Below are 26072 nucleotides of genomic sequence, written 5' to 3'. Positions count from 1 at the left end.
TTGAAATTGTGGGAGAGATGCCACAGACAACATAACTTCAGCCAATTTAAAAAGTATTTTACATATTCAAAAGGAAAAATGTAGAAGACTGTTCAGCTTCAAGCATTAAACAAAGTCTTATTCTAGTGTAAAAGGAGGAAGTTTGGGGGAACTATTAGTTAACGGCAGTGCTTTATTTCAGAGAAGAAAGTTCAGGTTGAGAGGTTTTAAAAAAAACTAACGATACATAGTTTAGCATCAACTGAAGACAAACATATTTGCTGTTAACAACAGAGGATAAAAGTTACAACACAATCATCAACACTTGCAATGTGATTTGAAACAAGTTTTATGCTCCAAATGCTGAAAGGTGGGTCCTATAGATCAAAGGACACACACGTTAACATAAAGACAGAACAGCAATTAAAGGATTTATTCTCTCATCCAAGACCCATCAGATAGATACATCTGGAACATCTTTGGACATAGACTGATTTTTTTAACCTCAACCAGCACTCTGGGATCTCGGACAAAGAAGTAGAAAAAAATCCGTATTTGCTTAGGATTACGATTGCTCAAGACTGGAAGGAGTAGAAGGCCAGCGGGAGCGGGAGGGAGAGGAGGCACTTGCCTCCAGTCCCTTGTTTACTTACTTCTTCTGATTGCGTAGGGGCCTCCTGTCTACGTTCAGCAGTGATTGCACACTGACATTATGAAGAGTTCCTGTGTTTAGGTCTCAGAGCTTTTGGTCCTTTCATTCTCTCTCCGTGAGTGTCTGCCCCACATAAAGGTCATGTACAACTTGCCTCTATCATCAACCCCTTGGGGAACTAGTTAAGCTCAGTCATCCCTGGTGGCCTGTGGGCAAACTGCAGGAACAGAAGCATTACCACGCATTCGTGTGTGTGTGTGTGTGTGTGTGTGTGTGCGCGCGCGTCGGCAGACAGCCCAAATCTTGCAAGGACCTTCTTCCAATTGTCCTGTGTCGGGTGGGTGGGTGTGGGGTGGGGTAAGGATCGAACCCGGTGGCAATAACCAAGCTACTAAATTGCTGATCTGGTTTTAATTGAAGTGTGAGAAGGAGGTTTTAAGGCAAGTAGACAACATCCTGTTGTTGGGGTGCTCCTCTGTCTTTTTTGCACATCTGGCTGAACTGGGAGCCAGGTGGCTGATTCGTGACTGGCTGCAGCAGCAGCAGCAGCAGCAGCATCTCCTTTCTCTTGGTCCTCACCTCGCCCCACCCAAGGGTCCACCAGGCCATGGATGCGGTGACTGTGTATCATGGCAAAATCAGCCGGCAGACGGGGGAGAAGCTCCTGCTCGAGGCCGGTCTGGACGGCAGCTATTTGCTGAGGGACAGCGAGAGTGTCCCAGGCGCCTACTGCCTGTGTGTGCTGTGAGTATGTCGTGGCTTGCGGGGGGGGGCGGGGGGGGGACACACGGGCAGTGGGCCTGTGTGGCGGGGACAGGCAATGCGCTTCCTCAGGTCCAGCCCAGGGCCGTGGTGGACCACACTTTGGCTTAAGTCCCTCACTGCGGATTTCACTTCCTGGGCCTCCTGATCTCCGTAAAGGCCTCCCCAGGACCTTTGGGGGAGCCGTTTCGAGTGGGGAAACGCGCAGTCTGGTATTTCCCTCTGCTCAGAGAAAGAGCCAGCATCCCGATGGACGCTTTCCCTTCTGACCTCTAGTAGAGGCCGGCAAGGGGGAGCCCTGGGATGGTGGGGTGGCCAGATTTGGGGCCATCAGCTTCTCAGAGCAGGAAAAGCTTCTCTCCAACTTTCTTTAAATGCATTTGGCGGTTTCATTCCAAGAGAAGACCATTACATTCAGGGAGAGGAAGGAGACTAAGAAACGAAATGCATTCCTTTGAGAGAGCAACGGCCAAGAGGGGATGTTTGTGACTAGAACTGCCTCTCTGGATCTGCTTATTCAGCTTCTTTTAGAAGACCTGGGCCTGGGGCAGGACCCCTTCTTGATAAAAGCTAGGACAGACAATAGCTGTAAAGGACCTGGAGGGAAAGCACCCTTGCTATGAATCAGCTTTGCCCTTCACCTAGGCATGTCTCTGTCTAATGCCCCATTTTGAATGAGTTGCAACTTCGTCTTTGCTCCAGGGCTCCAGAGCCTTGCGGATCTGAGACCTAATCTTGTGCTACTCCAGTGCTAGGTTTGTCACTTCAGCAAGTTAATCTCTCAGTCCCTCAGCTCTCTTATCCATAAAATGGGTACAATAATGCTACCTACCGGAGAGAATTGTGAGAATTAAATGCCATAATGCAAGTAAAAAATTGAGCACTAGACCTGAGACATAGTCAATATTTTGTAAACGTAAGCTATTGTTACTATTATATATGTTTTTTTTACTCAATTTCTTTCAGTACCCGTGGGGCATTTCTAAGGAAGTACGTAGCTCAATTACTTTTTGTCAGCAGGATAAAAACACCCATGAAAATGCCAGCTCTGCACAGTAGGTTCTAGACAGAAACAGAATGAGGGAAAATGCTTGGTAGTAATTTCGGTACCTAATGATGCACTGCAAGGTTTTCAAGTACCTCCTGGGTCAGTGCAGAAAGATTATACCAAAGTTAGTGATAGAGGATTTTCATTGTTTGTTGGTTTGTTTATTTGTTTATTTATTGAATGGTCAAACCATGTCTGTGGCAACTCTCAGGCCACGCCAGATGCATTTATTATAAAAGCTTCAAAGGAAATACTCGGAAGCAATTCAATCTCTTGGGCTCAGACCTTTATGTTTTGCTTATATTATTGTTTTTCCCAAGCGGAAACTGGGGAAGGCCAATGAAAGACAAGTAGTATTCTTAGGCCCTGCTCTTATCAAAAGAAGATAGAAGAGTGAGTGGACCAAGAAAGGGACTTCTTTAAGAAGCTGACATAAGGAGCCTCTAACTTAGAGGTAAAAAATAAGGTACAAAGAAAGCCTGGGCAGAGGAGAGAGAGCAGGGGACAGTGTGCGGCAAGATGTGCCAAAGGTTCCAACCACACTGGCCTCTTTGTTGTTTCTTAAGCTTGCCAAGCGTGCTCCCCACCTAGGGTCTTTGCACGTATTGTTACTTCTGCCTCTTGACTACCCAATCTAAAACAAGTGCCTTCTCCTGTCCCTGTTACACTGTATCTCTTTATTTTTCTTCACGGAGCTTTAAACAACCTGGCATTTTTTGTTTACTTATTTATTGTTGGATTCTTCTGCTAAACTAGAAACTTCCATGAAGGTAGGGACATTGTCTCCTGCACAAGGAACACAACCTGGCACGTAAAAGGCATTACGAGGCACATAATAAACATGCAATATATAGTTTTGAATGAATGAATGAACTGTCAAAGCAAATACTGTTCTTTACTGCATAGAACTTCGGCGCCGTATCAGGAGGCCGGCATGTGGAGCTCTGGGGCAGTCGCTCAACTTGCTTGGGTCCTGGTTTCCATATTAGTAAACCAGGAATAGTAATGTTTTCCATGCCTTCTGCATAAGGTTGCTGTTTGTAAAACACACAAGAGACAAGGACAACTTTAGCCTTCTGTCCATGTAGGCCAGGGTCACATAAAGAATTAAGCGAGTAGGGACTTCTCAAACATTTAAATTTTCACCCCAAATGAATCTTGCATAAATACAGTTTTTATGACTTGGTTTTCCATGCAAACCTCCTTACGCAGTAGCAGAAAATAGTAGGCAAATTGGGAGTCCCCCTAGCTTCTTTTGATGGGCACCCTGGGGCCTCCAAGTCTTACAGGGTGACTGCGAGGCTGTGCTGCAGAGGGAAGACACAAGGATACATTGTCTTTTATTAGAGTTTCTCAACTTTTTTGAGCCAAGGGTCCTTTTTGCTAAGCATGAACCTTTCATCCCCCCCATTTTAGTACTATGCTGTAGTAACAAAGTTACATTTCATTTGGAAATAAACCATGTTCTCAACGCGTACGCTTATGATGTGCAGTAGAAATAGCCATGTAAATGGTGTTATATACATATGAACAAGAAAGTATAGCTAACATTCAGTGATTGTAGCGTTTGCTCAGAATAGTTTCTCATTCTGTTTACTCCCATTGTCCAAGAGGGGTTGATTGAGTTTTAGTTTCTCTATTTTTATTGTAGGAATACAACATTGCACATGCCTTCAGACTGTAAACTGTGCTTTAAAACTATGCTTGCTCCTTTCCCCAGTTCAGAACTCCCAGCCATGGCCTTTAGATATGTCCTTTCCCCCTCTTTAGTTTTGGAAAACTGAATCTCATAAAGTACTAAAGAAGTTTTCTATTTATAGGATTGCTCACCTACATTTAAAGTGAGTTGTTCTTTAACTATTTTCAATAAATAAATCTAGATTTTAGTACAGCAAGTCTATTAAAAATAGTTCCTAATATCTATTCATATTACAGAAAATTTGAAAATGGGAATGAGGGAAAAACCATCTATAGTTTTATAACCTAAAGGCAATTATTACTGGAAATTAAGTTGATTTTCTTCTACATTTTAATTTAAAATTGCTTTATAAACACAAATGTGCTCTTATAATAATTGTATTCTGATGAGTTTTCCACTTAATGTGAAAAACACACCCATTCTTATATAATGTTTTTACAAATGATTTTAAAAGATTATTTTTTTGTAAATATATCTTTATTGTTTTCAGAGAGAGGAAGGGAGAGGAGGAGAGAGAGAAACATCAATGATGAGAGAGTCATGGATCGGCTGCCTCCTGCACGCCCCCGACTGGGGTTCGAGCCTGCAACCCGGACCTGTGCTCTGACTAGGAATCGAACTGTGATCTCCTGGATCCTAGGTCAATGCTCAACTGCTGAGTCACGCCTGGGTAGGAAAACATTATTTTTAATGGCTGCATGATAGTCTAGCCAGTGACTGCACTATATTGTCTGTAATCAGTCATCTATTTTTAAACATTAGGATAATTCCATTTTTGCTATTATAAATTCCATTATGATTCTTATTTCAGTCCATAAAGTTTTCTTTGTATTTGTGAATACTTCTGTAGAATAAATTTTAAAGATGTGCAATTTCTAAGTCAGAAAACATGAACAGTTTAGGATTCTTGATGTATACACCATCACCAAATATTTTTTCCTAAATGATTCTTCCAATTCATATAGATGCTCACCAGGAATGCATGAGAGTGTCCATTTCACCACACCTTCCCTAGAAACAGAAATTCTTTTTCTAAAAAAATTCTCCTTGAAATTTGGTGTTTCATTCTTTATTTCATATTTTTTTGATTAGTAACTGAGTGTCTTTTATATGGTTGGTAAGCTACTGTAGTTTCTTGTTCATGAATTGGCTCTTTGTTTACTTGACCCATTTGACCGTTTGAATCTTACTACTTTTCTTAACACATTATGGGCTTTTATATACTTATCCTTGATCTGTTGAAAGTATCTTTTCTCAGTTTGGTGTTTGCCATTAGTTTTCCTTGACACACAAAAAAATTAACATTTTTAGTATCAAATGTGTCACTCATTTTCTTTGTGTTTGATTTCTTTCTTTGCTTCCCAGCTTACATAGTTCTTTCTCTTCCAGAGATGTCATGAAACTACACTTCAATTTTTGTTTTAAATTTGTGGTTTGGTTAGTTTATATTTAACTTTTAAATTCCTTTTAGAATTTTATTTTAATGTGGAGAAAAGATCTAATTTGATTTTGTTTTGAAAAAGCTAACAATTGTCCCAACATAATTTATAAATAGAACTTCCATTCCCCACTGATTTATTAGCCTCATTTACCACATATTAAATTCTTACATATAACAATTACTGTTTGCATCTATCTATTTGGCTCAATTGGTCTACTTATTCCTATCTTACCAGTGCTATAGCTTTGTGGGGGCAGAAAAATAAACTTTCCTTCTACGCTTGTAAGTTCTTCTGCCTGGACTATAATCAAATTAATATGAGAAAGATTAACAGAACAAAATGACCAAATTTATTATATATGTGCATATGAGCTTCCATAAGAGCATGAGACCTGAGGACATGTTGGGCAGTTGAGGCTTACATGCTCCTTCTGGAGGAAGGAGAGGAGGGCAGGGGTCTGGGACTTCAAAAGGAAAGTAGGCGATTCCCAGGTAGATGAGAAAGAGCAAACATGTGGGGAACAATTTCTTGCTGGGCCACCCAGAAATAATATGACATGGAGGGGATTCTAACAGACAGACTTGCTTGGATCCTGCCTGTTGGCTACAGTTAGTTCATATGTACTAAAGTGAATGTGCTAAGGTTCCCTTCTTCTTCTTCTTTTTTTTAATGCTCACCTGAGGATATTTTTTGCATTGCTTTTTTTCAGAGAGTGGAAGGGAGAGAGAGAGAGAGAGAGAGAGAGAGAGAGAGAAACATTGATGTGAGAGAGACATATCAATTGGTTGCCTCCTGCACTTACCCCGACCAGGGCCGGGAATCAAACCTGCAACCAAGGTACATGCCCTTGGCCAGAATTGAACCTGGGACCCTTCAGCCTGCAGGCTGATGCTCTAACCGCTGAGCTGAACTGACTATGGTTAAAGTTCCCTTCTTGAAGCAGTTTTTTCTATCTGAATACCCTTCGGCAGATAAGGGGGAGGTAAAAAGAAAACTAACCTCTTGAGTTTGTTGGGTTTTAGTTTTAGCGCATGGCAGGATGGCACTTTCTGGGGAGACTCCTTTTGGACTCCTATAGTATCATAATGTTTTGGACTCCTACAGTATCATAAAAATTATTTGCTGCTCTTACACCGGCTGGTGTTGCTCAGTGGTTAGAACACGGGCCCACACACCAAAGGGCCATGGGTTTGGCTCCTAGTCAAGAGCATGTGCCTGGGTTGCAGGCTCAACCCCCAATCCTGCGTGCAGGAGGCAACCAATTGATGTGTCTCTTTCACGTCGATGTTTCTTTCTCTCGCCCCCTCCCTCCCTCCCATCCACCCTCTCTAAAAATCAATGAAAAAAATATCCTTGGGTGAGGATCAACAACAACAAAAAATAATTATTTGCTATTCATATCTGTTGTTATTCAAGATGAAACCTAGAATAATCTTGTTAAATTAAAAAAAAAATCCCATTGCGGTTACATTAAACTCATTAATAAATTGAGGAGGAACTATCATCTTTAAAGAATTTAATCTTCCCACCCCAAAACCTGACATTTATTACTTTTTTCATTTACATCTGTCAAAAAAGGTTTGTAGCCTTCTTCCTGTAGGTCTTGCACATTTTTGTTAAGTTTATTTCTAGTTATCACGTGTATGAATGTGTGCGATTCTTTTGCTTCTATTGTAAATGGCATCTTTTCCCACTATGTTTTCTGTTGCATAGGAAAACTATTTATGTGTTTTTCTTTTATTCACCCAGTATACAAAATGCTCTGATTAATGCAGCTTTTCTTTTATTTCATTCTTTTTGGTTTTCAAGGTCAAACAAGTTTATTTTCACTAAGGTGCATATGAGCTCTCCCCTCCCCTCCCCTCCCCTCCCCTCCCCTCCCCTCCCCTCCCCTCCCCTCCCCTCCCCTCCCCTCCCCTCCCCTCCCCTCCCCTCCCCTCCCCTCCCCTCCCCTCCCCTCCCCTCCCCTCCCCTCCCTCTTCTCTCTCTTCTCTTCTCCCACTCAAGGTAGAGAGCCATTGGGAAAGTCCTAACTGCCCACTGGGATGGTCTGATAGTGATAAGGGAAAATCTAATTTAAGCTATTTAAAATACTTAGTTTGAAGAAATAGTTTATTTCCATCATCAGCATCCTTCTGTACATACCTGACTTTGTTTGCTACTTACCTGATAGAAGACTGGAAAGAAGAAACGCTGTTATATTCTTTAGCTTCAAGGACACACAATGAAGCCATTTAACATATATCGTTAGATAAAAAGATAATTATCTTCCTGCCCCTTAAGATTTAAAGGATGCCTGGGAATAATGTGCCTATCAAACAGTTTCACTGGAGAAACTGGGGGGGGGGGAGCAGTGATGAAATAAAATTCCAACGTATCAGTTGTGACAGAGAGGAACAGTGAGGCAAAGAACTCCAAAGAATGAGAAATTAAAACTTACCTTGCAGTGTTTGAATACAGCTGGGTATGTGTTTTGGTGTCACCGCCGGCATTAGTTTGTATTATCTGAGTACAATCCATTAATGGCAGAGCAAGCCTGAAGGCCAACAAGAAACGGACAATTCACAGGCCAGTAAGTCGAGGGCTGACTCTGGTTGACAATCTAAAATTGAAGATGTCATTTAGCTTAAGGAAAGGGGATGTCTGGGTTGACTTCTTTCGGGTTCTCCCCTCCTGGCCTCCTCCCTTCGCCTCCTCCTTCTCCCTCCTCCTCAGTGTATATCTCCAGCCTAAAGCTTAAGCAGACTTTCCCCCTTTCTGAGCACTGTGTTTTTGGATTCACCTAAAGACCAATTTAATTCATTCCCTCTGATATAAGAGAGAGCCCAGATGTTCCAGCCGGATTCTCTGGGTATGCATTCCAACTCTGGCCTTTAAGGAGCTCTTTTTCCTTGGGCAAGTTACTTAAACTTACTCAGTTTCTCAGGTTCCTGATCTGTGAAAAGAGGGATGGTACTTACCTTACAAGGTTGTTTACGAGGATTATTGCATGAGTTAATATCTGTAAAGTTAACATGTAGTGGATATTTGTTACTACAAATAAAAGATCTATAAATAATTGCGATACAAAGTTAGACCATCATAAGAGTACATAAATAAAATGTTATGTGGCAGTTCAAAACAAGAAGAGATTATATTTATTGTGACTCATCAAAACTGGTATTACATAGTTCTACCATCAGACTTGAAGCTGAATGACTTTTGACAGTTCTGAAAATTCAAATTCACTCTCTCTTTTTTCAAAAATCCTCAGCGAAGATATTTTTTCTATTGCTTTTTAGAGAGAGAGAGAGTGGAAGGGGGAGAGACAGAGAAAGAGAGAGAAATATCGATGTGAAGGACACATCACTTGGTTGCTTCCCACACACGCCCTGACCTGGGCCGGGGATCGAGCCTACAACCAAGGTACATGCCCTTGGGCGAAACTGAGCCCGAGACCCTTCCGTCCACGGGCTGATGCTCTAACCACTGAGCAAACCAGCTAGGGCTCGAATTCACTCTTAAAGAATGGTATTGGGCCATAAGAAATTCAGAAACTTCTTGAATCAGAGTGGAGTCTCAATAATGATGCCTATGTATAGGATACCGTTCCTTTGGATATACAAGTTCTGAAAAATTTGTTAAACAATTAGTGACATTTAATTATGTCTTGAACTTTGCACATAGCGTTAGTTTGTATAGACAAAGCATGGATATTAGCTTGCTTTATCTGCAGCGTCATGAAGAAGTCAGATATAGCTAAACTTTTTCTTTTGTGTAGCCCTTGAAGTGGTATAAACAAGGAATTGATGTGGTTTTCTCTGTTCTAAGTCAAGATCTGTCCCCTGAACTGACCCCTTGAGAAAATAAGAAATAAGTCAGGTTGCTTTCTTCTAACCAGACATGTTTTTAAGGGTTGGGGACCCCTTTTGAGGGGGGAGGGAAGGCAAATTTTAATATCAGCAGGGACTGAACCAACATATCCTTTGTAATCATTGACATGCAAAATATTACTTAAGAAAAATAAATGGCAACACAAAAAACTCTGTTTTCCACCAATTATTCCTTTTCTAGATTTTTTTTTTCATGATGAAATTTAAATTCCAAACTTAACAACAAGTCTGAAAGAAGGTTTGATGGAGGAACACGGTGAAGATTACACTACATTCTTGGTTTGTTTGTATTAATGGAGGGAGTCACAGGAAAGATAATCCTAAAAGGGATGTAAAAGCTTTTGAAAATGAATGATGTTTTTCTGATCTGTGATTTGCATAGGATAGATTTGTAAAGCTCCAAATGGTAATTTTGCTTCTTTTTTTTGTTTGTTTCTCTCCACCGAAATCTTTAGTAAAAGGCAAAAGATTTATATGATCTGAAGGAAAACCAGAGTATGCCTCTTTTTTTTAGAAAAAAATCTATCTTTATTGATTTTAGAGAGAGGAAAGGAGAGGAAGAGAGAGAGAGAGAGAAACATCAATGATGGGAGAGTCATTGATCTGCCGCCTCCTGCACGCCCCTGACTGGGGATGGAGCCCGCAACCCGGGCCTGTGCCCTGACCGGGAATCGAACCCCGATCACCTGGATCCTGGGTCGATGCTCAACTGCTGAGCCACGCCCGGCCGGGCTGCCTCTTTTTCTTTAAAAAAAGTTATGTGTTACTTATGTAACTTTATAGAGAAAATTAACACACAAAGATACATTTATATTAGTTTAAATTTACTTCCAGTTTATACACATAGGGGAACAGACAGTTTTGCACTGTTGTGATCAGATGTTGTCTCCTTGTGTCCACTCTTTTTCACGTACTATCATTTTATATCAACATAGTCCATGTGCTTAAAATTTTTTGAAAAATATAGCACTCTAATACCTTTGAATTTCGGTATAATTTTGAACCATTGTTTCTGCTACCATTTCCTTATTTTGAGCAAGGTCATTAGGTCAAAAATACATACAATTGTATAGCTCTTGTTATAATTTGGCCAATTTCTTTGCTAGAACAGTGACTTTTCAGTGCACAGGGAGAGAGTATGTGTAGTTCGAAAACACCATATTCAATATTTTAGTTGAATTTTATATCACAAAGTTAACGTCTCATCATAAAAGCTACGGAAAGCAAAACTATGAAATCTTGCTGGGGAAGAGGGAGTAAATGCCTCAGATACACTGCTCTGTGAGCTGAACCAATTGAAAAAGGCTTCAGTTTATATTGAAATAAAGTTGCATCCTTAATGCGCAGACTGAGGGCCTCTGGGGAGATGACCCAGCAGTGTCCTGGGTGAGTGAAAGAAGCCATCAGTATTCCCAATGAGGTGTGGGTATTCTCTTTGCGTGTTGGTCACTTGAATGTTCTTAGAGAAATCCTGGAAATCTTGTTGACATGCAGATTCTGATTCAGCAGGTCTGGGGTGGGGCCTGAGATTCTGCCTTCCTAACAAGCTCCCAGGTGATGCCGATGGTCTCGCCCTGGGAATGTAATTTGAATCGCGCAGTTTTAGGTCTCTTCCATCCATGACACCTGACATCAAGAGTTGACTATAGGGGATCCCTACTGGGTCAGTTACTTCAGCAACTTGAACGGGGAAGAGATAAACTGCTGGCTTATTGGAAGGGTGAAAGAATTTTGCTCATTCAAAAATTTGAGGGGTTGGGGAGTAGGAAATTGTTAATATTAGATGGGTTAATCATGAGAAGTTTTATGTGTCACTGACATCAGGTTGTTCAGAGACTGAAGGAGGTAGGGACTTTTGAAGTGGTACTCAGGTTCCTGCTGCTTAACTGAAAGTGAGATAAGATCAGATTCGTTAAGAAACAATTTTCAAAACAGACTCATTTATTTTGACTAAAGGAGGCTGAATGAGAGTAGAGAGATTCATTGTATTTTTTAGAGACCCATTGTTTTAGAAAGTGGAAAACCAGTTACTTAGAATTTTGCTTTCATTATTGCTGAGATTTTAAATAATGTCTTTCCATGTCACTTTTAATGGTACTGAATTATTGCTATGAATCGATTCCCAGAGGGAAAATAGAATTAAGGGCCTATTTCCCTGCGTCTATCTCTATTTTGCTGTGTGACTTTAAGAAAACCATTTCAAGCCTTGCGTTTGAGTTCCTTGTTGAGTGCTTACTGAAATCAGTGGGCTTTGAGGTAGATTTCAATTGCTTAAAAAAACAAAGGATTTTAACAATGTAACATTTAATATTTATTTGGCATATTATACATATGTATACAGTATATCGACCTATTTTATATACCATCTAAATATTCTGGCAAACCTTCATAACAAAAATGAAACATTTCCTAAAATCATACCAGCAATTAAATTGATCTTTTTTTGTTTTGTTTTTGGTTGTTGTTGTTTTTACAAATTGAATGAACCTGATTAGAGTGTGTGTTTTTTTGTCCTTTAAGTAATCAATGCTGATGGATATTGATTAAATATATAGTAATTTAATCCACATACTAAAAGACGTAGTTCTAAAGAGGGTTAATGGTTAATGAAGTCAGTTACTCAAGGATGATCCTCTGTGTAGAATGCTTTAGAATCATCTGTTTTTTTAAAGTTTACACAGACTTGTTTTTATCTGAATTCAGCATGTATTCTAACCAAAGGCCTATATTGACCCAAATTTGTGCCTAAGAATAATAATCAGAAGATATATTAAAATAAAACCCTGTTGATCCAGATTCAGATTCATAATTTGAAATAATTCAGCATGAAGTTTACTTTTGTATGAAGTAAAAATTTATTAGCAAATTAAGTAGCATTACTATATATACTAAAATGTAATAAATAAATATGTATCTATTATAGTGTGGGAATTAAGAACTGGCACTCTAGAGTCATATAGGCCTCATTCAAACCTTTCTTTGCTACTTGATCTCTAATGTGGCCTTGGTTACTTAACTTCTTAAAGACTCAGTTTCCTCATCTATAAAATGGATTTCACAATATAAAGCTCATAAGATTGTTGTGGGTTCCAAAAGAGTAATGCATGTACTATGGACTAAATTGTGTCCCCATCAAATCCATATTTTGAAGCCCTACCTTCCAATGTGACTATATTTGGAGATAGGGTATTTAGGAGGTAATTAAGGTTAAATGAAATCATAAGAGTGGGGCCCTGATCCAAGAGGATGGGTGGTTTTATAAGAAGAAGAAGAGAAATCTTCTCTCCAAGCATGCACACAAAGAAGAGGTCACATGAGCACACAGCAAAGTGGCTGCCTACAAGCCAAGAGAAGAAGCTTTAGAATGAAACCTATGTTGCTGGTACTTTCATCTTGGACTTCCAGCTTCCAGAACTTTGAGAAAACAATTTTTTTTTGTTTAAGCAATTTTGCTATGGCAGCCTGAGCAGACTAATGCAGGTTTTGGTACCAAGAAGTGCGGTGCTGCTGTAACAAACACCTAAAAATGTAGAAGTAGCTTTGGAATGGGGCAATTGGTAGAGGCTAGAGCAGTTTGGAGGTACATGCTAAGAAAAGCCTTTACTGCCGTGAACATCATGTTGGTAGAGCTATAAACATGAAAGGTCATTCTGGTGAGGTCTCAGATGGGAATAAGGAACATGTTATTGAAAACTGGAAGAAAGGACATCCTTGTTATAAATGGCAAAGAAGTGTTGAGGAAATGCAAGATGGTGGCGGACTGAGTGGAAGCTACACTGACACTCACCCAGGACCAAACTGGAATTACAACTAAAATGTAGAAAAACCACCTTGAATAATCAACTGCAACTGAAGATGAGCTGGGGAGCACCCGCATAACCAAGGAGGAAAAGTGGAGTCTGCAAAGAGACTGGTAGGAAGTGCAGAGGTGTGAGAGGGCTGGCTGGGCTCCCACAGGCAGCAGCTGAAGGTCCAGAGGGATATCTCAGCTGGGGGAGGGTTCCTACTGAGGATTCTGGGGCCTAAACCCCAGGCTGTGCTCCCCAACCTAGTGCACCAGAACTGAGAAAGGTGCCCACATAATGTCTGCCTGTGAAAAGCAGCAGGGTTTCTGTCTGCCAGGGAGAGGTGGCTGGAAATGCGGGCACCCTCTTAAAGGGCCAAGATACAAAATTTCATGTGCAAAATTTCTCTCACCTTGGGCTCCAACAGAGGGAAGGCAGAGTGGACTAAAACAGTGTGAGGAGAATCCAGGTGGGCTGCCTAGGGGAATAGATCTCAGAGGGTACCCGTCTGGACCCTGGTACTGAGTCATTCCCCAATATAGCAGAGGACATCTTTCTCAGGCAGACATTTACCTTCCAAGCAGCTTTTGCCTGGGGGGGAAACAATTGCCTTACCCTGGTGAAAAACCTCTGGCTCCACCCCGTGGAGTTTCTATAGCCCGAGGATCATTAAGAGACTGAATAACAGCCTCTGGGTGCTTTGAGTCTTTGCCTGATTTGCCTCTGAACCCAGGGCTAGGAAAAGCAGACCTTGGTGCACATCTTGGTCCTGTCCCAACACACCCAGCCCCAGCAGAGGAAACCAGAAGCTGTGGAGTGTGGAAAACTTCAGACAGGGTTCTCAAGGCCAGTCACAACAATGTCTAACATTGACCTGCACCCGAGACCATCCAAAAGACTGGGAGTCCTAGCAGATCTACCTAATGCATAGAAACAAATCCAAACAGGCAGCCAAAATGAGGAGACAAAAAAAACAAGCCCCAAATGAAAGAACAAGAGAAGTCTCCAGAAAAAGAGCTAAATGAAATGGAGATAAGCAATCTATCAGATATAGAGTTCAGAATACTGATCATAAAGATGCTCAACAGCATGAAAAAAGATATAGAAACTATGACGGAAATTAAGAATGACATAGTAGAAATTTAAAAAAAAATCATTGGAAGGAATGAATAGCAGATTAAGGGATGCTGAGGATCGGATCAGCGAATTAGAAGACAGGGTGGAAAAAAATCACTCAATCAGAGACCCAAAAAGAAAAAAACAATTAAAAAATAGGAGGACAATTTAAGAGAGCTGTGGGACAACATGAAATGTAACAATATTCACATCATAAGAGTGCCAGAAGAGGTCAAAAGTAAGCAAGGGTTAGAGAACCTGTTTGAAGAAATAATGGCAGAAAACTTCCCTAACCTGGTCAAGGAAAAAGTCACACAAGTTCAGGAAGCACAGAGAATCCCAAGCAAGAAGAACCCAAAGAGGCCTACAGCCAGACACATCAGAATTAAAATGCCAAAAAGCTAAAACAAAGAGAGAATCTTACAGGCAACAAGAGAAAAGCAGGCTGGTACCTACAAAGGAGCCCCCATAAGGCTGTCAGCTGATTTCTCATCAGAAACTCTACAGGCCAGAAGGGAAAGGCATGAAGTATTCAAGGTAATGCAAAACAAGGATCTGAAACCAAGACTACTCTATCCAGCAAGGCTATCATTCAAAATAGATGGTGAAATAAAGAGCTTTCCTGACAAAAAAAGGCTAAAGGACTTTATCACCACGAAACCAGCATTGCAAGAAATGTTAAAGGGACTGCTGTAATAAGAAGTTGAAATAGAGAGAATGAGAAACATAGGCATAAAGAAATAAACTGGCAATAGATAAGTACCTATCAATAACACCTTAAATATAAATGGATTAAATGCTCCAATCTAAAGACATAGGGTAGCAGAATGGATAAGAAAATAAGACCCAAATGTATGCTGTCTACAAGAGACCCACCTCAGAACAGAAGACTCACACAGGCTGGAAAAAACCCCCACAAAACTTCTGGAGGACTTTAAAGGAGACATCGACAGCAATATAGTCATAGTAGGGGACTTTAACACCCCACTGACTTCACTGGATAGCTCTTTCAGGCAAGAGATCTACAAGGAAACAGTGACTCTAAATGACACACTAGATCATAGGTATTTAATTGACATTTACAGAACATTCCACTCCAAAGCTGTAGAATATACAATCTCCTTAAGTGCACATGGGACATTCTCAAAGATAGACCACATGTTAGGACACAAAACAAGTCTCTACAAGTTCAAGAAGATTGAAATCATATCAAGCATCTTCTTGTACATTTACACCATGGAATACTATGCAGCTGCAAAAAAGAAGGATCCCTCACCCTTTGGGACAGCATGGTGGGACCTAGAGAGTGTTATGCTAAGCGAAATAAGCCAGTCAGAGAAAGACAAGTGTCACATGATCTTACTCATGTGTGGAATCTAATGAACAAAATAAACTGATGAACAAAATAGACCCAGAGGCATAGAAGCATGGAACAGATTGATGAATCTCAAAGGGAAGGTGGTTGTGGGTGGCTGGGGAGAGATTAACCTAAGAACTTATATGCATATATGCATAACCCATGGACACAGACAATAGTGAGGTGAAGGCCTGGGTGGAGGGGCATAGGGTGGAGAGAGGATCAATGGGAGAAAAGGGGGGGGGGCATTTGTAATACTTTCAATAATAAAGAGAAATTTAAAAAAAGAAAATAAATACATGGCAAAGAACTTAGCTGAACTGTGTTCTAGTCTTTTGTGGAAGGTAGAATTTGCAAATTGGGTATTTAGCAGGAGAAATTTCTAAGTGAAATGTTGAAAGAGCGCCTTGGTTCCTCCTGACTGCTTATAGTAAAATGCAAAGGGAGAGAGATGAATTCAAGAAAGAATTAATAAACCAAAAGAAATCAGAACTTAAAGATTTGGAAAATTCTTAGCTTAACCATATGGCAAAACATGAGGAAACTTCTTCTGGAGAGAACACCGAAGGTGTGGCCAGATAAGTACTCCTTAAGGAGATTACCTATGATGTTAACTAGCCAGTTCAGCCAAAGCCAGGAATAGAGTTTGGATCAAAGCCTCAGAAACACTGTCAGTTTGGAACAAAAGGAATAATAGAGGACCACAAAGCAGTTTTGCTGCAAACATGCTTTATCTTTCAAGAAAAGGGAAAAATGGCCATGAGGGGATTCAGAGATCATCAGGAATACCGCTCCCATCACAGACCCAGTGGGGGAGGGGGGGGCAAATCTGCTTCCACCTAGTTTTCAAAGGTGGGATCAGAACCCAACAGAGCTGGGTGGGTAGAGCTATCCCCCCAGAGCTGTGGGGGTGATAGTGCCACCCAGTGTGCCTGGAGGGCAGAGTATTAACCCAAACAACATTATTCTCAAGTATTAAGACCCAATAATGGAATTGGCCTTATGAGGTTTTGGACTTGCTTAGGACCTGTCACCCTTTTTTCCTTCCTCTTTCTTCCTTTTGGAATAGGGATGTCTGCCCTCTGCCTGTCCCACCATTGTATTTTGGAAACACACAACTCATCTGGTTCCACAGGTTCACAGCTGGACAGGAATTTTGCCTCAAGATGACTCATACTCAGAGTCTTACCCATATCTGATTAGATGATATTTAGATAAAACTTAGGACTTTAGACTTTAGAGTTTGATGCTGGAATGAGTTAAGACTTTGGGGGCTGTTGGGATGGAATGAATGTATTTTGCATGTGAAAAGGATGTGACTTTGGGGGCACCAGTGGTGGAATGCTATGAACTGAATCATGTCCTGCACAAATTCACATGATGAAGCCTGCCACCCAATGTGGATATATTTGGCAATAGGTCTTTAGAATGTATTTAAGGTTAAATGAGGTTATAATGGCAGGGCCCTAATCCAATAAGACTGGTGGCTTTATAAGAAGAAAAGGAAAAGAGAGAGATTGTTGTGTGCATGCACACACACAAAGAAGCGGTCACATGAGCAAACAGCAAGAAGGGGGCTGACTACAAGCCAAGAGAAGAGGCCTCAGAATGAAACCTATGTTGCTGGCACCTTGATCTTGGACTTCCAGCCTGAAGAACTGTGAGAAAAGAAATTTCTTTTGTTTAAGCTACCCAGTCTATGATATTTTGCTATGGCAGCCTGAGCAAACTAATATAGCTTATGAGACTCTTGGTATACAGTAGAAATCAAATATATAGATATATAATATGCATACATACTGAGTAATGAGGGGCAATATTTATCCCATCTGAAAGGACAAGCTGCTTTCAAATACTTGATTAGATCTTAATACTTGAGAATAATGTTGTTTGGGTTGATGTTCTGCCCTCCAGGCACACTGGGTGGCAGGATTCCTTTTAAATTCAAACTACTGTTACTGCTATTTTATATTATTTACCTGGCCAGTGTGGCTCGGTGGTTGAGTGGTGACTCATGAACCAAGAGGTCACCGGTTTGATTCCCGGTTAGGGCACATGCCTGGGTTGTGGGCTCAATTCCCAGTAGGGGGTGTGCAAGAGGCAGCCAATTGATATTTCTCTCTCATCATTGATGCTTTTCTCTCTTTCTCCCTTCCTCTCTCTCTAAAAAGTCAATAAAAACATTAAAAATTTAAGTAACATAGTAATAGTAATATAGGATTATAGTGTTATATTTATTATATTTATAATTAATATTATTACCATTATTTTAAGTGGGCCTGATAGTTCCTTATGCCAGTGAAATATTTTCACCTTAAGGCTCTCTATGTACTTAAAAGTAACAAGACTGCACTTAGTTAAATCTATTTAATAATTCATGATTTTTACCAGTTGCAACATAGGTGTCTAGTTTGTTTCTGTCTACACTTTCTCTCAACTAGACAAATCTGTAGGAGTGTGAGCTCGCGCAATTTTTTTAAAGGAAAAGATAAAGAAGGCTTACTGGAAGCTGATTAGCTGGATATAATATGCAAGCCAGTTAGATTCCCCAGGTTTTTCTTCCTATGAATTCATGGTGTCATATATGTGTGTCTCAGTATATGTGATATTTACATGTAATAGTCAAGCTCAAATTGAGAGCATCCACTGTTCTTTTGGAATTTTTCAGTAATGGAGTTTATTCTTTCACAGGTATCAAGGTTACATTTATACATACCGAGTGTCCCAGACAGAAACAGGTTCTTGGAGTGCTGAGGTATAGATCTTTTATTTATTTTTACTTTTGTGGGTATCAGGGAGGTGTTTGAAATCTAGGCTGGGATTATAAAAGAGCTGTCAAATCCTACATTCCCCAAATATTCATCAGATTCAAATCACTAAAGCAGCAAGCCAAAATTGTTCATGGATCATTAAGAAGCCTTTAGAGAATTTTGGTCCCAGTTCTGTTTAACCATCTTTGTATGGAGTGGTCTCACCTTGGGGAAAAGAATTTAAAAAAAAAGTTGAAGGGTTGTGTCAAACTTTTAGTGCCTGTGTGAAATTTTAGAAAGCATATCAAAAATGTGTTAAGTAATTAAATCAGCAATTATTTAGTGACTGGTACTAATATGAGTGTTGGTTCTATGGGGGATTATTTTCTAAAAGCTTATAATACCCTTGGGGAGATACAACATGAATTAAACAGCAATGTGAGAGCCTGGACTTTGCTGTCAGGTGGATCTGGGCTCCCAGTCGGGTCCCCCCTGCTCCCTTATAGGTCTGTGACCTTGGGCAGGTTACTTAAATTTTCTTTCAAGCAGTTTCTTCATCTGTATAATGAGCCTAAAAATAGTCCCTTATTCACAGGGCTCAGTTTAAGATTAAATGAGATAATGCATATAAAGAAAGCTCTTAACCGTAGGACCTAGAACAGAGCCCTCAAAAAGGTGACCTCACCCAAGTTGCTAACAAAACGATTGTACATAATCAAGTGCTACCTTGTTTACCATAGGAATTCAAAGAAGGGAGAGTTTTTCAAGTATTAGGGTAACCAGGGCTGCTGTATGTGTGAAGGCAGGACTCCTAGCTGAGCCAAGTGGGAAGGACATGGAGAGGAGGAATGGAGATAGAGGGGACATTGCAGTGGTTTTAAGCTATGCTCTGCAGAATCCTAATGTTCTTCTACCTGGGGGCCTTGGGGTTGCCTGGGGGTTGGTTGCAGAGGCAGAGAAAGACGTAGGCAGGTAGGCCTTTGGCTCGGCAGTTTGTCTTTAATCTGAGCAGTTCTCTTTTATTTTGCTTATTAACTAAACTAGAGCTCTGAGTAAGATTTCATTAGAAAAATGGGTTCTGACGGCTTTGAAAACACTTGAAAGTCACTGTATCATGGCAAGAACTGTCTGTAGAATGAATCTATTTCCACGCACGAGGGTAGTATGTCATATATTACCAATGCAGGGGTCTCTACAACTGAAACTTTTGACCTCAAATGCTTTCTCTGATAGCTGACTTTATTTTTTTTTAAATTTTTATTTTAAATATATCTTTATTGATTTCAGAGAGAGGAAGGGAGAGAGAGAGAGAAACATCCATAATGAGAGAGTCATTGATCGGCTGCCTCCCGTACGCCCCCTGACTGGGGATCGAGCCCGCAACCCGGGCCTGTGCCCTGACCGGCAATCGAACCCCGATCTCCGGGATCCTAGGTCGACGCTCAACCGCTGAGCCACACCGGCTGGGCTAGCTGACTCTTTAAAACAGGCTGTCTTTATAATGAGAGTATTTCATTGTTAGCTGTTTGAAAACATAAATGCTAATATCAGCCTCTATTAATAACTCAATCATTCTGTGCATTTAAGAAACTCTTAATCTTGCACTTAAAAAATGTGAACACAGTTCTAACTTTTACAAATTCCTCAGTAAACCAGGACTCACAAATTGCAGTCTACAAATGTTTTGAATTACTGAGATGAATTAGGGCAACTTTTCAAACACACTGTTGCTTTATATCAGGATAATTAATATTGCAATATTCATTAGAGGAAAAGCAGTGCCATTTCTAATCAAAGCTATTTATACTTGTTTATTTTTCAAAATTCTCTGCATCACTGTGGAGATGATTAAGTAAGACATTAAATTTCATTTATTATGAAGAATAGTCGTGCACGGTATCTACACATATACAGGGTGTCCCCCCAAAATGTATACACACTTTAACAGCTGATAGCCCAATTTTGAAAATGAAGTGTAGTATAATAAACATGGCCTTTGCCCTGGCCGGTTTGGCTCAGTGGTTAGAGCGTCAGCCTATGGACTGAAGGCTCCCAGGTTTGATTCTGGCCAAAGGCATGTATTTGGGTTGCAGGCTCAATCCCCGGCCCTGGTCAGGGCATGTTTGGGAGGCAGCAAATCGATGTGTCTGTGTATGTGTCTGTCTGTCTGTCTCTCTCTCCCTTCCACTCTCTGTAAATATCTTCAGGTGAGGATTAAAAAAATAATAAAATAAACACTGCCTTTATAATTATTCAAAGTGTGTGTATACATTTTTTGGAACACCCTATATTTGTATGTAATTTGACCTGCAATGATTAGGTTTAGCTAACCTTGTCTTCAAACTTGTTTTCTTTCATTTCAAGTATAACATCATATGCAGATTGTTACATGCTCGTGTTCATGTTGAGGAAGAGAGGACTTATTGAGCATAAATACTGTCTCATATTGTTGTCTGTTTTGACCCTGTTTATATAAAAATATTGTAATTCTCTGCACCAAGTGAGCAGAAGATTGACATGTCTTTCCCAAAGGGAGAACAGTTTTTAAAAACTCTTTGGATTTATTTTTGAAATGCACATTGCATTTTTTTCCCTGTCTGCTCAATTTGCCTTCTCTATTGTGTTCTTGCTAAGGTGAATATTAAACTAGTGTGTATTCCCCGAGCTCGTATCAGCTGACTGGAAGAAATTTCTCTAGAGCATATTGAAGACTAGCTGTGGTCCAAAACGTGTTTCCACGGATAACTTAGAGATGACAGTTCGGGAAATGTGCAAATTTGAATAGCTGGGTTCGGTGACAGGATGGGAGTGGTCAGTAGTACAATTCTTGTGGTAAACATCTTTTCAAAATTGGGTAAATGCCAGATATCTACGCTGCTTTCAGAGCAATGCTCTAGTTCCACACTGCAGGAAAAACCATGGCAGGAGCACTCCATCCTCTGTGCAAAGGTTGTGCAAGAAATCTAGATGGGTCTGAGGTTTGCTTCAAAGAGTGGAATAAAATTGAACCCTGGATCCACTGAATTGTGAAAGACAGCTATTTATGTGAATTTCTAGTTTAAGATAGACTTGCAGGTTTTATTGTTGCCTGGTGTATTAACTTCTGTCATGACTCAGGCTAAAATTTTGCTAAATTGTAAACTCAGAGAGTTCTACATAGTCACCTATCCTTTATGAATATGTGCACTGCCAGCCGTGCATTGTAATAACTGTACTAACCTCCCCCTGCTGACTTCAGTGCCTTTGGGCTTTTCTGGATATTTGATCATCAGTAGATCAGCAGAGGCTAAATAATTTTACTTATTAACCTAAGCAAAGCACTATAAATGAGGTCAACCATTTGCCAACGAAACATTCATCCCAAATTCAAATTGTTTTTATACACCCACTGCTGTTATTCCTTTCTGTTAGTGTGCATAATCAAGTGCTAACTGCATATAAGTCCCCATAAAAAAGTTGATAAATGGTTTTACAAGCCACAAGAACAGCTAAAAAGATGTGTGGTTTGAAATCTTTCCACACTGGGGGAGTATCTAGTTTCTCTTCTGGTTGGTGACTCGAACTTCACTACGATCTGTTTGGTTTGGTCCTGATCTGAAAGGTGAAAGACAAGGTCCTGGGATCTGGTGGCACTTCTGCCTCTGGCCGTCAGTGGGACCTTGGGCAAGCTGAATTATCTCTTTGTATTTTCATTTTTTAAATCTGTCAAATGAGAATAACCAAATCAGCCAATAACTGCCAATCTCTGAGGAACCAGCAGGGACAAGAGATGGGAAAGTGCTTTAAAAATGAAAAAAAAAGTGCTCTAAGGAAGATATAAGGAGGCATTTTGGGCCTATCGCCTGCCTTTGCAATGTGGAGATTCTATCCCCTGTAAGAATGACCGTGTAATTTTGGATGAGGTGGAGTTCTGGGAAGGTGTTTTTACCATAGGGATGGAGCTGAGTGCAAGTGGTGATGCTGCTGGCTGTGTGAGCCTATGAGCAGAAGCTAATTCAAAGCTCCAAAGAACTTTTCCAGTGCTTTCAATGAAAAATTACTTACCCCGATGTAGGAAATGACTGAGCGTTACTCTGGACAGTGTGCTATTTCAGCTTTTAGTCTAGTTGGCAGAAGTCTGCATGCCAGGCCTCATGTTTTCTCATTAAAAGCTAACAAACAGCTCCCACCTCAAAAATCTTCCAGATGGAATAGCTGAAAAAACAGCTTTCTAAAAAAAAAAACACCAAAAAAACCCACCCAGTCATTGTTCAATTGCTTATAGCAATACTGCTTTATTTCATGTAAAATGACAGTTTTGAGCTGATGCCTAAAGCTTGGCTCATAAGGCTTTGCAGGAAATTGTTATTGATTTCAAGCTGTGTCTCTGCAAGAGAATTGATGTCAGGAAAGGAATACATTTTAATAGTCACTTGCAAATAATGATGTCTTCAACAACAAACAAACAAAAAATAAGGGTGACCTTATATAGTCTTACGTTTTCATGTCATAGACAAAACTTTGTCACAGGGAAGTGTTGATGGAGAGAGTAATTTGGGGGAGGAAACGGAAGTTTCCCAAGGAGGCAAAAATTTAATGTGAAGGATGAGGCAGGACATACTGTGAGGTGAGCATATAAGGACCAACTAGCCATGCACTGTGTGTATCATAACAGCCCATTTTAATTTCCTCGTGGCATTTTATATTGTGGAGTGATGATGACAGGGAGGGTAAGTGGTGGCGTTTTTTTGTTTGTTTCTTGTTCTTTAGGCTTTTTATTAATGACCTGTAGGCTCTGTGTTTTTTCTGTGTTTAACTGCATCTTCTAGGTTGGTGAATTCGTTGTGGGTAATGGCCTGTGTACCCTTAGAGGTTCAGGATATATGAGGGGTAGCAGGCAGGAAGGGCAAGGCAATGAACAAGAGCTTGTACAAACTAATCCCACCCCTGGGAGAACTGAAATGACAGCTCATTAGCTCCTCTTGCAGGGAAATTCAGCCAACCAAAGGAAGCTCTTCTGGGATGTTGTTTTTCCTCCTTCCTTATGTTTTCAAATATTTGACCAAGTTACACAAATGTTACCTCTCTAAGCATCCCTCACACAGTTTGTAGGGCTTTTTGTGTCATGATGGGGTAGTTGAATAATTTGCTTGGCCTTTTTATTTTCCAGACAGCACCTGGGGTTCATAAAAGATTTTTCCGGAAAATAAAAAATCTCATTTCAGCATTCCAGAAGCCAGATCAAGGTATTATAATACCCCTGCAGTATCCAGTTGAGAAGTCCTCAGCTAGAAGTACGCAGGGTACCACAGGTATGGTTTATGCTAACTTTTCAAATTTTTATTTTAATTACAGTTGATATACAATATTATATTAGTTTCAGGTGCATGACATAGTGATCCAACATTTATTAACTTATGAAGTCTACTACCCGTGTGACACCATACATAGTTATTCCAATATCTTCGACTGTATTCTCTATGCTGTACTTTTACATCCCCGTAACTTATTTTATAACTGGAACCTTGTACTTCTTAATTCCCTTCCCCTTTTCTTCCCAGACCCCCACCCTACTGTTAACTTTTGTCAGTGAAAGGGGAGGGGACTATTCCTATGCTTTGATTTCAATATGCTGTACTATAAACTTTTATTTTTTAAAAATATGTTTTTATTGTTTCAGAGAGAGCAAGGGAGAGGGAGAGAGAGAGAAACATCAATGATGAGAGTCACTGATGGGCTGCCTCCTGCACGCCCCCTGCTGGGGATCGAGCCCGCAACCCAGGCCTGTGCCCTGACCGGGAATTGAACCCTGATCTCCTGGTTCATAGGTCCATGCTCAACCACTGAGCCACGCCAGCTGGGCTGTACTAGAAAGTTTTAATGAAACTAACACAAAATAATATTAAATGTAAACTGTAATTGAAAAATAAAAAAGAAATTTTATAGTTAAAAAAAATTGTGCAAAAATGTAAAAAATTCTGAGCCCACATTTAACCTCTCTCGTTCCATCTTGTTCTCCCCATTCTCTTTTGTCAATACATAAGTATCATTTCACTTCACTAATTCAGACACAAATAAGGTGCAAGATGGGACAACTCAGAGACTACCTGGGAATTCTTTACCTTTGCTTAGTAAACTATATTTCCCCTTCAGGGAGGGAAAAGCTGATGTTAACCTGGCTCATGTGATTCTGATTTCTGAATTTGTGGTGCCCAAATTAGTGAAATTTTATTGTAGCAAAGGAAATGAAATCAGTAGACTTTATTATCCCACAGGCGCAAATGGTTACATCTCCTGAGCAAAGCTATTTTAGTGCACGTGTCAAGCTAAAGACCAAATGCTAGCCAACGCTGGCAGCCATCAGCTATGTAATTGTTCACTCCTCCATTGAAAGGGGTTAATCATTTGTTTGGAGTAAGAAGATATGCCTGATTGAAAGAATAAATATTTATGATAAAAGAAAATTAGTTGTTACAGCCCTTTTTTTTTTTTGACAGGGACCTGGGCTCAAGCATAAACTGACAATTAGACTCAAATTCAACCAATGAATAGTTGGCTTTTATAATAGAAATGGAAATAGAACTCCAGTTTACAAATTCACTAATTGTTCTTTTCTGCTCAGCAGTCCATTCTTTATAACTCCGTTTTAAATACTAGTTCCTTGAGCTATATCATTGGGTTGTATCTCCATGAGCTTTATGCAGTCAGAAGTTTATCTTTTCTTGATTTTTGTTATTAATTTTCTTTAGGGAGAAGAGATCCTGATGTCTTCCTGAAAGCCCCATGAAGAAAAAGAAAAGGCCTTGTACTTTGTTTTCAATAATTTAAATATATGCTAAGTCTTATATATTGTAGATAATACAGTTCAGCGTGCTACAAATGCATTTCTAAAGCCATTATAGTCCTGTAATGGAAGCATCTAACATGATGTTAAAGCCGAAATGGACTCTGCAGATAACGAGGAGCTTTGAAATGGGGATTGGGAAAAAGTAATTCCACTGGTTATTTTCAGTTATTGTATTTACGTATGAGTGGGAAACAATTTAAAGCGTAATGATAGATACTTTATAAAAGATTAATGTTAATTCTTGCCAAATGTAAATAAAAACAATCCTCCGTTTTTCTCGAAAGCACCATTTCTAGTGAAATATCATTTGATAGCTACTGAGTTCTCAGTGTCTTGCTTGATTACCTGGCAGGCAGCTGGTTCGCGTCCCTCTGCTTTGTCCTGTGTGGTTCTGCATGAGGCATTCTGCTCTCTTCTAGCTCTAGCTATGGTGTTGTAGGCTCTTTGGGGATTCATGAAGCTGTCCACCGTGGGCTAAACCAAGTACTAGATAAAGAATTTCTGTTTAAGTCTGAAAGCCACCTTCTTGCCTAGTATTCTGATGTTGGAGAGTAAAACCCACAGACCAATCTGGAGTTTAAAAATTCCATCACTTAAAATATGCTCTAAATTCAGGGGTGGGGAACATCCGGCCCTCGGGCCATAATCATTTGGCCTGGCCCTGCCAAGGCAACCACAGGCAGGAACCGAAATTCAATAAACCTAGGAGTTTTTTTTCACAGCTAATTTTGAAGCTGATCATTTTGTAAGGCCCTTGAGTGATGTTATAAATATCCAAATGCCC

At 40.1% G+C, this 26072-nt stretch overlaps 1 protein-coding gene across 1 annotated transcript; it reads left to right on the top strand.

Annotated features, from left to right (window-relative positions):
• The first annotated feature begins 1155 nt into the window (after window positions 1-1155).
• Window positions 1156-25567, top strand: SH2D1A (SH2 domain containing 1A). Its single transcript, XM_081125351.1, has 4 exons — window positions 1156-1375; window positions 18404-18467; window positions 23612-23753; window positions 25191-25567. Exons 1-4 carry the CDS (start codon window positions 1239-1241, stop codon window positions 25226-25228), a joined length of 381 nt encoding a protein of 126 aa, XP_080981477.1. The 5' UTR covers window positions 1156-1238; the 3' UTR covers window positions 25229-25567.
• Window positions 25568-26072: the final 505 nt, after the last annotated feature.

Source organism: Miniopterus schreibersii (genome assembly GCF_964146895.1).
Source record: "Miniopterus schreibersii genome assembly, chromosome: X".
NCBI lineage: Eukaryota > Metazoa > Chordata > Mammalia > Chiroptera > Miniopteridae > Miniopterus > Miniopterus schreibersii.
Note: the sequence above shows the minus strand (reverse complement) of the source record. Positions and strands in the feature narration are given on the sequence as shown.

Excerpts from the sequence above, each read along its gene's own strand:
- SH2D1A (XM_081125351.1), top strand. The coding sequence starts at position 1,239 with ATGGATGCGGTGACTGTGTATCATGGCAAAATCAGCCGGCAGACGGGG. Across the intron at positions 1,376-18,403 it reads GCCTACTGCCTGTGTGTGCT|GTATCAAGGTTACATTTATA; the intron begins GTGAGTATGTCG and ends ATTCTTTCACAG. Across the intron at positions 18,468-23,611 it reads CAGGTTCTTGGAGTGCTGAG|ACAGCACCTGGGGTTCATAA; the intron begins GTATAGATCTTT and ends TTTATTTTCCAG.